This window comes from Carcharhinus amblyrhynchos, chromosome 1 (assembly GCF_965287045.1).
Source record: "Carcharhinus amblyrhynchos chromosome 1, sCarAmb.v2.hapA, whole genome shotgun sequence".
In the NCBI taxonomy this organism is placed as follows: Eukaryota; Metazoa; Chordata; class Chondrichthyes; order Carcharhiniformes; family Carcharhinidae; genus Carcharhinus; species Carcharhinus amblyrhynchos.
In genome coordinates, this window is record NC_137324.1 from 124138199 (window position 1) to 124153517 (window position 15319).

Genomic DNA, 15319 nt, shown 5'->3' on the forward strand with positions numbered 1-15319 from the left:
AGTGGTGATCCTGGGACTCCCACCTCCCTCTCCGAGTTTTTTCCAGTGCCCCATGAACAATGTTCACTGTGGAGGGTGCTGCCTGAGTGCTCAACTCCAAAACCCCCCTCAGATGTGAAGGCGCCATGTTTATGCTTACATTGGGCTGTTGGGCTGATGTCACACCAATGCTCACTGAATATCTGGTGAAAGGGGGAGTCCCGGAGAGAGTGTTCACTAATGACATGCGAATGTATTAAAATGAGCTTTCTGCTGTCCCGTAGCATGTTTCATGGCATTCTACTGGTGAGGAGCAGGGAAGATCGGAACTCAGAAACCCACTGGCGTGAATCACGCTCTCCAGGTTTTGAGTACGCTCCTTTGTTCCCGCAGACGGAGATTGTCAGTTCAAAATTACCCCCAGTATATTCTCATAACTTAGTTCCCTAAATTCAGGAATCAATTTGGTAGATTTCCTCCAATAACACTATGGGGTGAATTTACCCATTCTGCCCGCCACAGGAATTGTATTGGGCGAGGGGCGGACCAGGGAAATGTCCATGGATCTCGGGTGGAATTTTCCAGTTTCGGGGTGAGTTTGGCTGGAGAATCCTACCCAATTTGATTTCGATGTTATGGAAAGTAAAACTGAAGTTGATACTCCAGGGCTTAATCGGGACATGATGCAGGTGTTGGACAGATGACGTGTGCTATCAGATTTGGTGGTAGAACCATGGGAAACTGGTCTCAGTTACCTATTTTTGGTGAGCTGCAACCCCAGAGGCAGCTAAGAACAATTGGGTTAGATTCTGGATGAGGCTACAAAAGTGTGGAAGTTGGGGAAGGAGACAATTAGCCACAAGTTTAAGCAAGTGTCAAAATATTGTAAGAAGGCAGCATAAGTTGAAGCCAGACTGCATTCTTTCAAGCCAATCCATTCTTCTTCAAGGGGAGGTGTGCTGGAGGAGGTGCCAGAAGCCATTTGAAAATTGGTTTTGTGCTGGCAGGGGTGGTGTGTGGGGGGGTGTGGGGCAAGGGTGGCTTCAGGATTTTCTGACACTCTGCTGGAGATTTTGGTGCAGTGGTTACAGAGATGGAGAGATGCCATCTATCCACTGGAGGTCAGAAGGTCCTCCAGACAAACTTAACAAAGACAGTGTGGTCGCTGTGACAGTGAATACCAAGAATTTAGTCCTTGGATCTTGATACAGTGCACAAGAAATTCAATGATGCCAGGTAAGTGATCAACGTCAGTGAAAGTATCTTCAAATGTCATATTCTACAAACTGCATCACTAACTTTAGCCACCGCTCAATATATCACACTTTCATTACTCACCTACTAACAATCTCTACCACTCATGACTTATACCCAACATTAATAGCTTCACCTCACCCTCACATGCAGCACTACTACAGCCTCACACTCATGTTTCTTAGTTTGTACATATTGCCAACTATTCAACCACTGGCAGACAAATCAGCCAAACTGCTTCCATCCACCTCACTGACACACTTCAGCCCCTCTTGCAGGATAAGTTGGTAGAAGCATCAGTACCTAACTGTTGGGAATCAGACAGGGGTTGCACATCCTTATCTCTGTGGAGGACACAGTGCTCTCCATTATTGGAGTGGCCATGACTGAGGCAGTGCTGAAGATATTAAAGATGACAGTATACACATACCTGAACCTTCTTCTCACATCCCACTTCACCCCATTGTACGCTGATCACTAAAATCTCTTCTGATTTATGAGGTGCATTTAATGTAAGCATGCCCTCTTGCTTTCCTCTCTCCCTTCACCACAACCTACCCTTGTTCTTTTCTCCTTTCAGATACCCAAGAACTGCACCTGGCATGGGTTGAGGTGGAACAGCAAGAGGTGGAAGAGCAGGAAGACCGATGAGTGGCAAAAACACTGTCACTTGCTTTCACACTTATATCAACCAAGTGTACTTTAGAAGATAGCTTGGAGGTGGGATTTGTCTCGGATGAAACATAAAGATGCTGCAGCCCGAGCAGGGGACAAGAGTAGCACAGTCAATAGCTTACTGGAGTGCAAAGTCACACACAAATCCTGCTACAGTAGAGTCAGATGAGCATATAGCATTTAGCAGCACAATGGCTAGGACAGGCACCCAGGCTCAATTCCGGCCTCAGGTGACTGTCTGTGTGGAGTTTGCAGGTTCTCCCCTTGTCTGCGTGGGTTTCCTCTGGGTGCTTCGGTTTCCTCCCACAGTCCAGAGATGTGCGGGCTAGGTGGGTTGGCCATGCTAAGTTGTCCTTTAGTGTTAAGGGGTTTAAAAGGGTAAATACATGGGGTTACAGGTGTGATTGTTATGCAGCTTGATGAGCCAAATGGCTTCCTTTTGCACTGTAGGAGTTCTATGAATCTATTCTATGATTGGATGTGAATAATAATTTCTTTAGTGAATTGGCAGGCTTACCAGAAGATCCGCGATCAAGGCAAAGGAGCATGGGAAAGTGTGGCAGAAGCTTGCAGCCCTTTCTAATGGGGAAGCAGTGACCATTGACAAATTTGTGGACCCTACCATGTTCATCATTTGATGGCCAATGTCACAGCTTTCACTGCAGCACACGCAGAAGCTACCCAACGTTTGGACACTGCAGTGGAAACTCAGACGTAAATTATGCCAGTGCAGTTTGTTACCAGACAAACGTGGACTGCTGCCATCATCACCACACGTGTTTAAAAGGGCTTGTTGAGTGTCAGAGCAATCCAACAATATTTCATCCAATACATTATTGCCCGTTCCAAATTGTTCAAGAACAATTTGGAATGGGCAATAAACACTGGTCTTGCCACTAGGAAGTCTCACAACACCAGGTTAAAATCCAACAGGTTTATTTGGTAGCAAAAGCCACTAGCTTTTGGAGTGCTGCTCCTTCATCAGGTGAGTGGGATTTCAGTTCACTCGCCAGCTGTACCCATATCCCCTGAAAAAAATAAATTTTAAACAAGTGTTTGTGGCTGCAATTTTGGAGGCAAAATAGCATGTGTAACACCCAAACACCCAGTGCTATAGGACCAGATTTCATTACAGCAGAGTCCAAACTGGGCAGAATAAACCAAAATAGATAAATTGACACCATCCAGGACAGAATAGCCTGTTTGATTGCTACCACAAACGTTCAATCTCTCTGCCACTGACGAACATTGGCAGCTGTGTGTACCATCTACAAGATGCACTGCAGAAACTTACTAAAGTTCCTTATGCTGCACCTTCAAAACCCACAACCACTACCACCTAGAAGAACATCATCTCAGGCCGGATGAAACATGAGCAACAAAGTGCGCCCCAGGCTGCACTGGCGAAGAGAAAATAGGGCAAAGGGAAGAAAAGGACACAATTTAAAGGCAGGAGGTAAGTTTAAGGGTCAATTTAAAGGGAGAAGTTTCAATAGGAAGTGGTTCAGCTAATCGGAAGGAGAGGAGGAAAGGAGAGACCAGGAGACTGGGGAGGTGGGCTGTGGTGGGAGTTGGGGAGAATGAGTGTTTGGGGTGACACTCGGTGGGGGGGGGTTGGTTGGGGTGAAGGTGTGGGTAGGTGGAGGTGAGGGGTTGGGATGAGGGTCAGGTCTGGCCTGGAGGGGGAGGTCAGGTCAGGCTGGGCAGTCAGTTTGGACTGGGTGTTGGGAGGGGAGAGGGTGGAGGGTGGGGCTGTGTGTGTACAGGGTGCGAGGCTCGGTTTGGGTGTACTCTGAAAAAATAAATTATTTTTTCCTTCTAACTCTTTCAGCGTAATTGTCAGGGTAAAAGTTAGTGCTCTCAGGGGAAGGACAGCCATTGTCATGTCAAGTCCCTGAGTGGAAGAAGATAGTAAGAAGTCTGACAACACCAGGTTTAAGTCCAACTGATTTATTTGGTAATAAACTCACAAGCTTTCAAGGTTTCCCTCTTCGTCAGGTGGATGGGAAGAGGGAAACCTCGAAAGCTTGTGAGTTTACTATCAAATAAATCGATTGGACTTAAACCTGGTGTTGTCGGACTTCTTACTGTGTTTATCCCAGTTCAACGCCGGCATCTCCACATCATGGAAGAAGATGGGCAGGTCTTCCTGCAAAGGGCAACAGCGCTCTGTGGCTCTCCGGCCCGTGGCTGAGACTTCATCACCTCTGCAAGATTCTGCTCTGCGTCTCTATAAAGCCCAGGACCCCATAAACTTTGTCAACCGATTCGTCAAACTGTCTTGTCAACATCAAAGGTGCAGAATCAACCCTAGGGGTGGGATTTTCCAGCTGCATTCGCCCAAAGACCGGAAAATCCCACCCCAGGTCAACAGACATTTGCATGGTCCTGTCCTACCCATTACGATTCCCATGGCAGGCGGGACAGGAAAATTCCGCTCTCGGTCTCTCTTTGTTTCACTCCTTCACATTTTTACTGTTAAATGTGTATTTATTTGCCTTATCAGAATGTGTTACCTCAGGCCTTTCTGTGGATTTGAATTTCATAGGCTGCATTCTGATGTGATAACAGTAGGGGTCACTAGTGTCTGTGGCATGTATTGTATTTGGTTTGACTGTAAGGTCCAGGCTATAACTACCAATTGCTTGTATTCTAAAACTGGAGTCAGCCAACAATTCAAAGGCTTTACTTTATATGAAGTATGTAATTGAGGATAACATAGTATATCACTGTTAGTTTTTATAGTGATATATTCCCCAAATTAGACGTTGGCTGGAATTTTCCAGCTGTTCAAGCCAGCGGGATTCTCTGGTCCCTCTGCAGTGAATGGAGATTTGGCTGAGCGCCAAATTCTCCATCCTCATTTGCAGCGGTAGCTGGGCGTGAATGGCCAGAATTTCCCAGCTTTTGTGAATAAATGTCTCTGCCTGTGTTGGAAGTGGAGTTGTTACTTGAAGTATCTTTTAAAAAATTCATTTCTAGGATGTGGACATCACTAGCTAGGCCAGCCTTTACTGCCCATCTCTAATTGCCCTTCAGAAGGTGGTGGTGAGCTATCTTCTTGAACTGCTGCAGTCACTGTGTAAGTATATCCATAGTGCTGTTAGGGAGGGAGTTCCATGATTTTAACCCAGCAATACTGAAGGAAATAGTGATATAATTCCAAGTCAGGATGGTGAGTGACTTGAAGGAGTACCTCCAAGTGGTGGTGTTCCTATGTGTCGGAAGGCCTTGTCTTTCTAGATGGTAAAAGTAATGGAGTTAGAAGGTGCTACCTAAGGAACCTTGGTGAGCTCCTGTAGTGCATCTTGTAGATGGGACACACAGCTGCCTCTGTTCATTGGTGATGGAGGGAGTGAATGTTTGTGGAAAGAGTAACAATTAAGGGGTGTCGAGCTTCTTGTGCGTTGTTGGAGCTGCACTCAACCAGGCAAGTAGAGAGTATTCCATTATCCTCCTCTGTATTCAATATTTCAAATAAAAGTCACTAATTACAGCATTATGAATTTTTTTGTTAAAAGTATCTGTACAATTCCAAAACAGTTGTTTAGAAAGGTATCAGGGTATCAATTACTTACGTATATCGCATTGTAGAGCTTGTAGGCAAAATAGGCAGCTTTGTCCCTAACACAGAGAACTAGAAAGGATACAGATTAATTCTGGCAACAACATAAAAACTTAAAGACGTTTTTATTTTACTTGAACTTTGAGTTTAATGCATGCTGCAAATAGAATTTTAAAGATGTAACTCTAATTTAAGAAATGCAAATTAATAAACATAATTCACTTACCAATTGCAACAAGTAATTCCTTAAAATTTCCATCACAACAGTTGGATAGCGCTTCTACAATATCTTGGCCAGACATGAGTTGGAATTGTTGAAAAGCTACAAATAAGACGATGAAAAATTATGTTTTTACAGCAATGTTCTAATAATCTACCTATTGTGGTTTAATAAGGTCTGTATGCCAATGATTTGGGGAGCGGGCAGGTAAGTGGAACTGAACCCGTTATCAGATCAGCCATGATCTTATTGATTGGCGGAGCAGGCTCGAGGGGCTAGATGGCCTACTCCTGCTCCTATTTCTTATGTTCTTATGTTCTTATTTAAATGCGAAACATGAAACGGAACACAGAGGAAAATAATTGAGGACAATTCTAGTACCTGATCACTAATTAGATAAAAATCAGCAAAGATGAAGTCACAATTATAATTAATCAAAATAATTGAAGAGGAAACATTACACTCACTTAAAGTATCTGATTTTAAGAAATTTATTTTTGTTACCAGATTCTTAAGCAAATGTTTTGTAGATATTATCTGAAATTCACAATGCTGTGAGCATTCCTTTAAAGTGCAAGTTACACAGTTAAAAAGAAACACGAAGCTTTGAGTTTATTTAAGATCTTATTGCACAAGGTTATACTTGATAATAGATTAAAACTGCAATAGAAGCATTTAGTGTGAGGTATGAGTACCTTCTTAATTTTTACACTGTTAGCATCATAAATCACATTTTCTTAATTTACTGCCACATTCATTAAGTGAGCTATAAATATGCACAACACAACTAAGATTTTAATTACTTCATGCCCAGATTGTGCCAATCTCACACATATGACACATTGTAATTATTTTACAGTATTTATTATAAAATCTATTTTATTGACTTATGTCCAGAAATTACAGTCTGGTGCTGAGGTATTACAAGTGTGTGCAGTGGGACTTCAGCCCACCAATTTGCCCTCTGTCCCAAACCCCAAATGGTAACTTCAAATAAAAGCTTGTGGTGTTACTAGATTTGGTGGGATTTCAGACCAGCACCTTACCACTCTGCCTGCAGACCGGGTTCACAGACCCATATGGGGTGGAACTTTACAGCCTTGCTCATCCCAAAACTGTAAAATCCTGTCCGAGGTCAATGGACCTTTCCATGGTCCGTCCCTCGCCTGCTCCGATTCCCGTGGCAGGCGGGATAATAAAATGCCAGCCCATGATTCCCCTCGTAGGTTTTGGATGGACACTCCGCCTGGGCAAAGATCTAATTTCCAATTCCTTTGCAGGATCTCTTTGTCCTCCTGAAAGCTGCTGACCTGCTTCTTCCTGCAGGGAGGTTGTAAATTCTTCCCTGATCGGGCCTGGGTTATCAATGGAGCTCCAACTTGTATTCATTTATGAGACTGATGCCTAATTGGAGTGGCAGTCACATTCACTAAATTGCAGCAAGTAGTTAAAATAGAGGCCAGCAGATTTTCAGCTGGGACACAAGATGCTCCACTTTCAAAGGACCTCCATACACCTGCAAGCAGCATCTTTACAGCCTGGGGTATCAATCCTGGTGACTTGAACAACATGAAGATGGGACACTTTATATTTTCTCAGAGTCATTGAATAACAGCAGGAGTACAATCAGAAGTCTCATTCAGTTGCAATGTTCTCATTTCTCTGGTGTGGCCTCGGTATATTGTCTACATGATTATTTGCTTGTTCAAGAGACTTAGCAGCATTCAGGAATCAAACTAGTTTCATGTGATAAATATGTAAATTGTCTTCAGTGTTGCATACAGGACTCATCATTATGCTTGTCATACTGGAGTCTTCAGGAATCCATTGGAGCCTTGGTGGTGGTTGGTAACATAAAAGCTGTTTTTCTGAGTCTTTTGCGACTGCACTTTTCTTTCATTTTAATTCTGGTTTCCTGTCATAATGGGTACAACTTGATACAATGGCTGGAATTTTACCGTCTCGCCTGCCCTGATTCTGGGCTGGGTGAGGCTCGCAGAATGGCATTCTCTGTTGGCCTTGGGTTCATACAAGCCTTGGGTGGGTGAGGCGGTAAATTCCAGCAATTGCATTTCAGATTCCTAAACCATATCAGGGTGGAGAAACAATCCTCTATACCTTTTCAACTGCCCTGTAACCTACGGGATCTCAGAGACAAAATCATATTTCAGGTACTTGGCAAGTTGACTTTAAATCCACTCATATGGCAGAAACCAGATAGATGGACAATAAAAATCACCCAGGGGGCTTACACAGGATATGTAGGACACAAACAGGCCATTCCTCCCTACCAGAACAACGCCATCCAAGGCCGTCTGTCACTGTGTGTCTACAGGGCCCCCATTGCTGAGACTGCCTGGGAGCTCCAAGGGAACAGAGGAGGTCAGACAGCTGAGTCCACTGTCAGTGGTGGGGGCCACTGGCTTTGTGACCCGAACGGTATTTTCGGATGAGCACTTGGAGTACCACGACAGTCAGGAGACAGGCACAGGTGCTGAGAGTTGGGGATTGCTGAAGGGCCTTCTCGCACAGAATGACACTCTGAGCCGCTATGCCTATGGTTGGGGTATGGACACTGCTGTGGGAGGTGGGATCACAGATTAATCACAGTTGACAATTACCAAAATCCTAATCAGTGCATGCCTTCACTCGGGCCTCTTGGTGACCCTACAACTTTTTAATCTTATGTGCTCTACCATTACGTCCACATGCCACCCACCCCCCCCTCCAGGATGCACATCAGAAGTGGAGGTGTCAGCTGTGTTTCCCGTCCCCCTCCCCATTGGTGTGTGATACCCTTGGCGGGCACACGCTTGAGGGCCAGGAGGTTCAGCCAAGTTTCAGGTGTCATGGTGTAGCCCTTCATCCTGTTCAGTCCACTTGTTGGCTGTGAGATGTACCAGTGTCAAGAAGGAGGGAATTAGAAGGGCTGGGAATTGCCGGAGTATCCTGGGTGGAAGGCCATGGCATGGTCTTCAGCGTTTCCTCCTCCCTCAGGGTACTTGTGGCCTTCTGGACACTCCATGGGATGGAGGCGCACCTGAACTGAGCTCTAGAGACCTCTACATCACCTGGCACTGCCATCGTGGAGGCCCAACTGCATCTGCACCATGGTGTGTGAGCCCTCAGAAATGGACCTTTGAGACTGGGCCAAGATCCCAAGGCCCATAGTATGGTATGCTCTGACTGGGCCAAGCTCTCAAAGCCTGCATCCGTGGCCCACTGGGTCTCGACTATGCTCTTGAGGCCCTCAGCCATGGTTCTCCGAGACTCAGCTATGTCTTCGACACTCATGGTGACCTTTCCTGCCCCAGCCTTTCCACCACAGTCACCACCCTTGCCGTGTTGGCCTGGGTACCATGCAATGCCAATTAATAGGGGGGATGGGGGAGTCTCTGCTGGGGATGGGTGGGGGGGGGGAGAGCAACAGTGGGAGGGGAAGGGGTGAATTCTGTTGTGGGGGATGATGATGAGTGTGTGTGTATGTGGGATGGGGAGGTTGCAGATGGGGGAGGTGGGATCCAATCTGCAAATGTTATGCAATCATCAGCAAACATTCCTATTTCTGACCTTTTGATAGAGGGAAGGTCATTGACGGAGCAGCTGAAGATGGTCGGGCCAAGGACACTATCCAGAGAAATTATTGCAGTGATGTCCTGGAACTGAGATGATTGACCTCCAAATTCTCACACCCATCTTCCTTTCTCCTAGGTATGGCTCCAATGAACAGAAAAGTTGTCTTCTGATTCCCTTGACTCCAGTTTTGCTTGGACTCCTTGATGCTATGCACAGTAAGATGTTACCTTAATGTCACCCTCATTTCACCTTGTGAGTTCAGCTCTTTTGTCCATGTTTAGATGAAGGTTGTTATCTGTGATGCCGGGGACTCAGATGGAGGCTGAGATGGTTCACCCACTTGACACTCCTGGCTGAAGATAATTCCAAATTCTTCAGCCCAGTCTTTTACACTGAAGTGCCGGGCTCCATAATCATTTAGCATGGGGATATCTGTAGAGTCTCCTCCTTCAATGAATTGTTTAATTGACCACCACCATTCATGGCTGGAGGTGGCAGCATTCACGACTACAGAGCTCACATCTGCTCCACTGGTTGTGGGATCGCTTAGCTCTGTCTATCACATGTCGTTTTTGCTGTTTGGCATTCAAGTCATCCTCTGTTGTAGCTTCACCAAGCTGACACCTCATTTTTTGGTGCGGCTGGTGCAACTTGCGACACGCCCTCATGCATTCTTCATGGAATGAAGGTAAAGTGGGGCAAGTGCTGGGACATGAGGTTACAGATTGTGGTTGAGTACAATTTCGCTATTGCTGATAGACCACAGCACACGATGAATGCCCGGGTTTGAGTTGCTAGATCTGATCAAAGTTTATCCCAATTACTGGTAGTCCCACGCAATATGATGGTGGGTTTCCTCAAAGTGAAGATGGGACTGTGTCTCCACAAGGACTGTGCAGTGAGAACTCCTACAGATACTGTCATAGACAGCTGCATCTGGGACAGCAATGTTGATGAGGATGAGGTTTTTCCCCTCTTTGTTGATTCCCTCAGGGCCTGTCACAGCCTGAGTCTCACAGCTATGTCCTTTAGGACTCTGCCATCCTCGTCAGTAATGGTGCTACTGAGCCACTTCTGCTGATGGACGTAGAAGTCCTTGAACCAGAGTAGTTTTTATGCCCGAGCCACCCTCAGTGCTTCCTCCAAGTGTTGTTCAACATGGGAGGAATTCTGATTCATCAGCTTGAGGGGGACGGTAGTTGGTAATCAGTGGGCGGTTTCCTCGTCCATATTTGACCTGAAGCCATGAGACTTCATCGGGTCCAGAGTTGACACTGAGAACTCCCAGGGCAACTCCTTCCTAACTGTATATCACTGCGCCGTAGCCATCAGCTTCCTCATCCATGCTGGACCTGTATGGTCATTGGCTGATGACGGAATCCCGTTTGGCTATATCCACCCTCTTCATGTTCAACTCGGTGACATGTGGTACCTTGAGTGAAATGTCAGAGAATTGTTAAAACCTGTGGAACCTGCACAGGAACCTTGTTAAAGCCTGCAGCTTTAGGAGAAGTCAGAGAACAGATGATTGGAACTTTTGTTCTGTGTAATGTGAGGTATATTATATAGGCAACAAAACTATGTGAGATTCCTTTTTTTCTGTTAATGTATAACTGATTATTATACGTGACTATACAATCAGGCTGTATATATAATACACTGGGCAGCATTCTCCAGCCGCGCTGGTCTAAAAGCCGGAAATTCCTGCCGGACTGACAATGGGGTTTCACATTGTCTGCAACATGCCTGCTAAAATTCCCGAGTAGGCAGGATGGGAGAATTCCGCCCAACGTTTCTATGGAAATATTAATAGCTCTTTTCAAAGGTAATTGAACCCTTTTTTTCTAATGCAAATTATATACTGATTTTTTTTCTGGTTTCTGTATAGTAAAAAGATAAATCAGGATGACCCAATAGTAGAATATTTAAGTACCCAGCCACAACTGCTGATAACTCTTTCTGCACAGGAATTCCAGCAGCAAATTTCTATCCTCCGATGTGTTGTTTTGGCAAGCTTCCCAAAGGATCTATAAAATCAAACATTAAAAGAAAAAATTCATAGTCATTTTATCTATTTATTCCTTCAAACACCATTGTTCAGCAATTTAGTTGCAGCCAAAGGAACACTGTGCACTTGAAAATGGTATGTAAGACATTTGCACTTTACCGTGGCATCTTGCACAGCCATTTCTTGATCTTCATATTCATATCCTTCTTCTCTGGCTCCCTGTGAATTTAAGAAAGCAGCAATTGTGGTGACATACGTTATCAGCACGGGTGGAGATTTACTATAACCACCTTTCACCAGGCACTGTTTACACAGTGACCTGAAGATTGTGTTTCAGAGCTTCTCAAATGATTTATTTCCCAAAGGTGAAACGCGAGGCCTCAAAGTGTAGAATATCGAAAAGGATTTAACAAGTGGAAGCTAAAGAGGGGGAAAGTGTATGGAGGGCATTAACTATGAGGAGAGGTTGGAGAAACTTGATTTGTTCTCACTGGAATGACAGAGGTTGAGGGTCAACCTGATAGAAGTCTACAAGATCGTGAGGGGATAGAGTGGATAGTCAGAAGCTTTTTCCCAGGGTAGAAGAATCAATTGCTAGGGGGCATAGGTTTAAGGTGCGAGGGGCAAGGTTTAAAGGAGATGTACAAGGCAAGGTTTTTACCCAGAGGGTGGTGGACGCCTGGAACTCGCTGCTAGGGGAAGTAGTGGAAGCAGATATGATAGTGACTTTTAAGGGGCATCTGGGCATATACATGAATAGGATGGGAATAGAGGGATATGGTCCCCAGAAGGGTAGGAGTTTTTAGTTCACATGGGCAGCATGGTCAGTGTAGGCTTGGAGGGCCGAACAGCCTATTCCTGTGCTGTAATTTTCTTTGTTCTTTAATGCTAAGTTTGAGTTTAAAACCTGTAAGCTGTAGCCCAGGTTTCTTACTGTAATTTTTATGGAGGGAGATTAACCCCCACCCCTACCCATCCCGAGAAAATATATAAATAGCCATTTTAAGTTGTCCTGCTTTTTCCTTGTGGGTGTCATCAGATTTCTGTCAGTATTCCGGGAAGAAAGCAGGAGAAGGATCCATGTAAAATTTCAGATAATTGGAACATATTGACTGTTTAGTTATGGATAAAAAAAATCAACACATGATCCTAGACAATATTATGCTTGAGTAGAGCTTTGTGGTTTACCAACAGATGTCTTTAATACTTTTGTTAAGTGTACAAAGATTTGTACTTTGTGTTTGCAAATTTAACTGTGGACATGATTATCAGGCCAGACAAAGGATCACAGCTGAAATACTAACCTAACTCCTCCCATCCTTCCTTTCCTAACTTGATTAGGATTTTGCGCCAAGTGGCAATGAGGGGCAACACCCACTGCAGGAAGAGTCAAAGCAAAGGCATTAGGAGGGTATGGGAGAGGGAAGAAGTTCAGGAAGGGAAAGGAGGCCATTCCTCAACGCAGAATTGGCCATCGAAGATGAAGAAAAGACTGTCTCTATCACCTGACCTCACACCTTGCAGCCCCACTACCATGCCCTGTCACTGTCCACCAACATCACTGCGACTTTGAACTTCTTCACGTTGGCTGCTCCCCAAGGTGAGCATCAGACCTTAGTGGAGTGTCAAAAATGGCTGCACAACACTGCATCTTGCAGGTCCCTGAAGCCCTTTTTGCCAGAGCTGAATGATGCATCCATTTCATGACAGAAATGTCCTCACAGGTACAGAGGTCACAGAATTTCACCTCCATTGTTGGGTTCCCTTCCATTCAGGGCAGCATCTATTGTACCATGTGGCAATCAAGACGCTGAACACCCAGCCAGTAAGAGCCAGCAACAGGAAGGGCTTCCACTTACTCAAGGTCCAACTGACCTGCAAACACTGCAAATGTATGTGTACTGTTTCCTGTTAGCTGCCATGACTCCATTATTCTCCAGCAGTCCAGTCTGCTGTAAGTCTTTGTCCCAAAGTGCATGGATGCAACCTAGAGGACTCAAAGAGATAGCTACTCAACCTTTCAAGGGAGCCCCTGACTGAGGCACAGAATTGATGCAACCAATGCCCCTGTTCAACATGGCTACCACTTAATGATCAGTGGGCTTCTGACCAGTTGGGTAGTATCTCCATTACAAGGCCTTGAATGAAGTTGTGGGGATAGGGCCTGGGTGGGATTGTGGTTGGTGCAGACTCGATGGGCAGAATGATCTCCTTTTGCCTGTAGGATTCTAAGATACTATGAAATAGGAGCTGGGTCTTCTATTGGGTCAGAAACCCACCTCTAGTTGGAAACTATTTTCGTGCGCATTTCGCACAGGGTAAACTCTTAATAGATGTGGACGTGGGCTTCCTGTCTATTTAGAGGTAATGGGAGTTGGGTCAGATCAATTGTGGGACTCATTGAAGCACCCCATGGCAGCCATCACTGAGGTTATCCTGAGGGTGAGATCTGGAACTAGAGCCAATGCTTTCCATTGCACTATGGGGGACAACAACAGCCTGGAAGGAGACAACTCATGACACTAAGGGACAATTTAGTACGGTCAATCCACCTAACTTGCACATCTTTAGACTGTAGGAGAAAACCGGAGCACCCAGAGGAAACACACACAGGTATGGAGAGAAAGTGCAAACTCCACACAGACAGTTACCCAAGCTGGGAACCGAAACTAGGTCCCTGGCACTATGAGCAGCAGTGTTAACCACTGTGGCACCTGTATTTCTCCTTTCTATGCTGAAAATTGAGCTTTCTGAGTCTACACTAGTAAAACTTCAATTCGATCACTCCATCGATTTTGCCTGTCAAAGTAAAAGATACCCAGCTTGTAATTGTTTCTTGATACATGTATACTCACCAACCTATTATCATCTTTGAAATATTTTTGCACCATCTGCCAAGTGTCTCTAATCCTGTTTATAAAATGTAAATACTGTAAAATTATAATTTTCTGTTTTCAATGAAACACTCAGCAATTTCTGTTTTCCTTTTAGTTTTGCGTCCAAAAGAAAATAGAAGGCAAACATGTAGCTTTGGAGATGTTTTTCTCTCTGAGGATACACAGTATGCTGCCTTTAGATAAATAGTTGTAGGGCTATATCTTTTGATCGCAGTTATCAAATGTTAAAATGCAGCTTCTATTCTCTCTTCCGTACCAATAGGTGGCAGTAGTGCCTCGGGCATTGTATTGATCTGAATGACTTTCATTTCTGAAGGTAATGACCAGTAAATGATTGTTCAATACAAAGGAATGATCATAATGTTGTAAATAGGTTTAAACATGGATTAATCTAATAGAATACCAAGAAGCATCCCAATTACAATGAAGCAATGGTAAAACTGCTTGTGAATGAAGATGATGAGACTCTCAGACTCTTTCCCTCAGGTTTTATCTCACTAGGATTTCAGGTCTGAATCTCCATTTTGACAACATTTTTGAGCAGTACAAACAGCAATCCAGCAAAGGAACAGCCCTTCGGCCCACCAAGTACATGATACAGTACATGATGCCTTTCTAACTGAAGACTTTTTGCCTCTACGCAGTCTGTATTCCTCCATTTCCTACCTATTCATGTACTGTAGAAGTCTCATAAAAACACTATGACCAGAGTTTTACCGGCCCACCCGCCATGGGAATCGGAGTGGGTGAGGGGCACAGCATGGGAAGGCATGTTGACCTTAGTTATGATTTTATCGTTTCTGGACAAGCAAGGCTGTAAAATCCCACCTTATGATTTTGGCTACCCGTGGTTTTCCATTGCAGTTATGACCGTGATGGAAATTGACACCCTTTGTTTTTAATTTGCTATATTAATATACAAAATATTAAATACTATTGTATTTTTGCCCATTCTGGAAACCAACACATACACTCACCTGATGAAGGAGCAGCACTCCGAAAGCTCATGTTTCTAAATTAACCTGTTGAGATTTCTTACTGTATCATCTCAGGAGAGCTGCTTTTGTTAGGTGCAGGAAGGAAGTCATGTCGACATGAAATTAAGTTCATAGTTTGACTGACAGCAAACTTATTTTGAAGGAACT

The 15319-nt window shown here is 44.5% G+C and overlaps 1 protein-coding gene across 1 annotated transcript in view; it reads right to left on the reverse strand.

Moving 5' to 3' along the window:
• LOC145339009 (annexin A10-like) overlaps nt 1-15319 on the reverse strand; it is an 86027-nt gene that overhangs the window by 4008 nt on the left and 66700 nt on the right. Inside the window, exons 7-10 of the mRNA XM_080183764.1 lie at nt 11437-11496; nt 11203-11296; nt 5700-5795; nt 5487-5545 (exon numbers count right to left, since the gene is read on the reverse strand). Of these exons, the coding sequence (XP_080039890.1) occupies nt 5487-5545; nt 5700-5795; nt 11203-11296; nt 11437-11496 (309 nt within the window). The remainder of the gene's footprint in view (nt 1-5486; nt 5546-5699; nt 5796-11202; nt 11297-11436; nt 11497-15319) is intronic.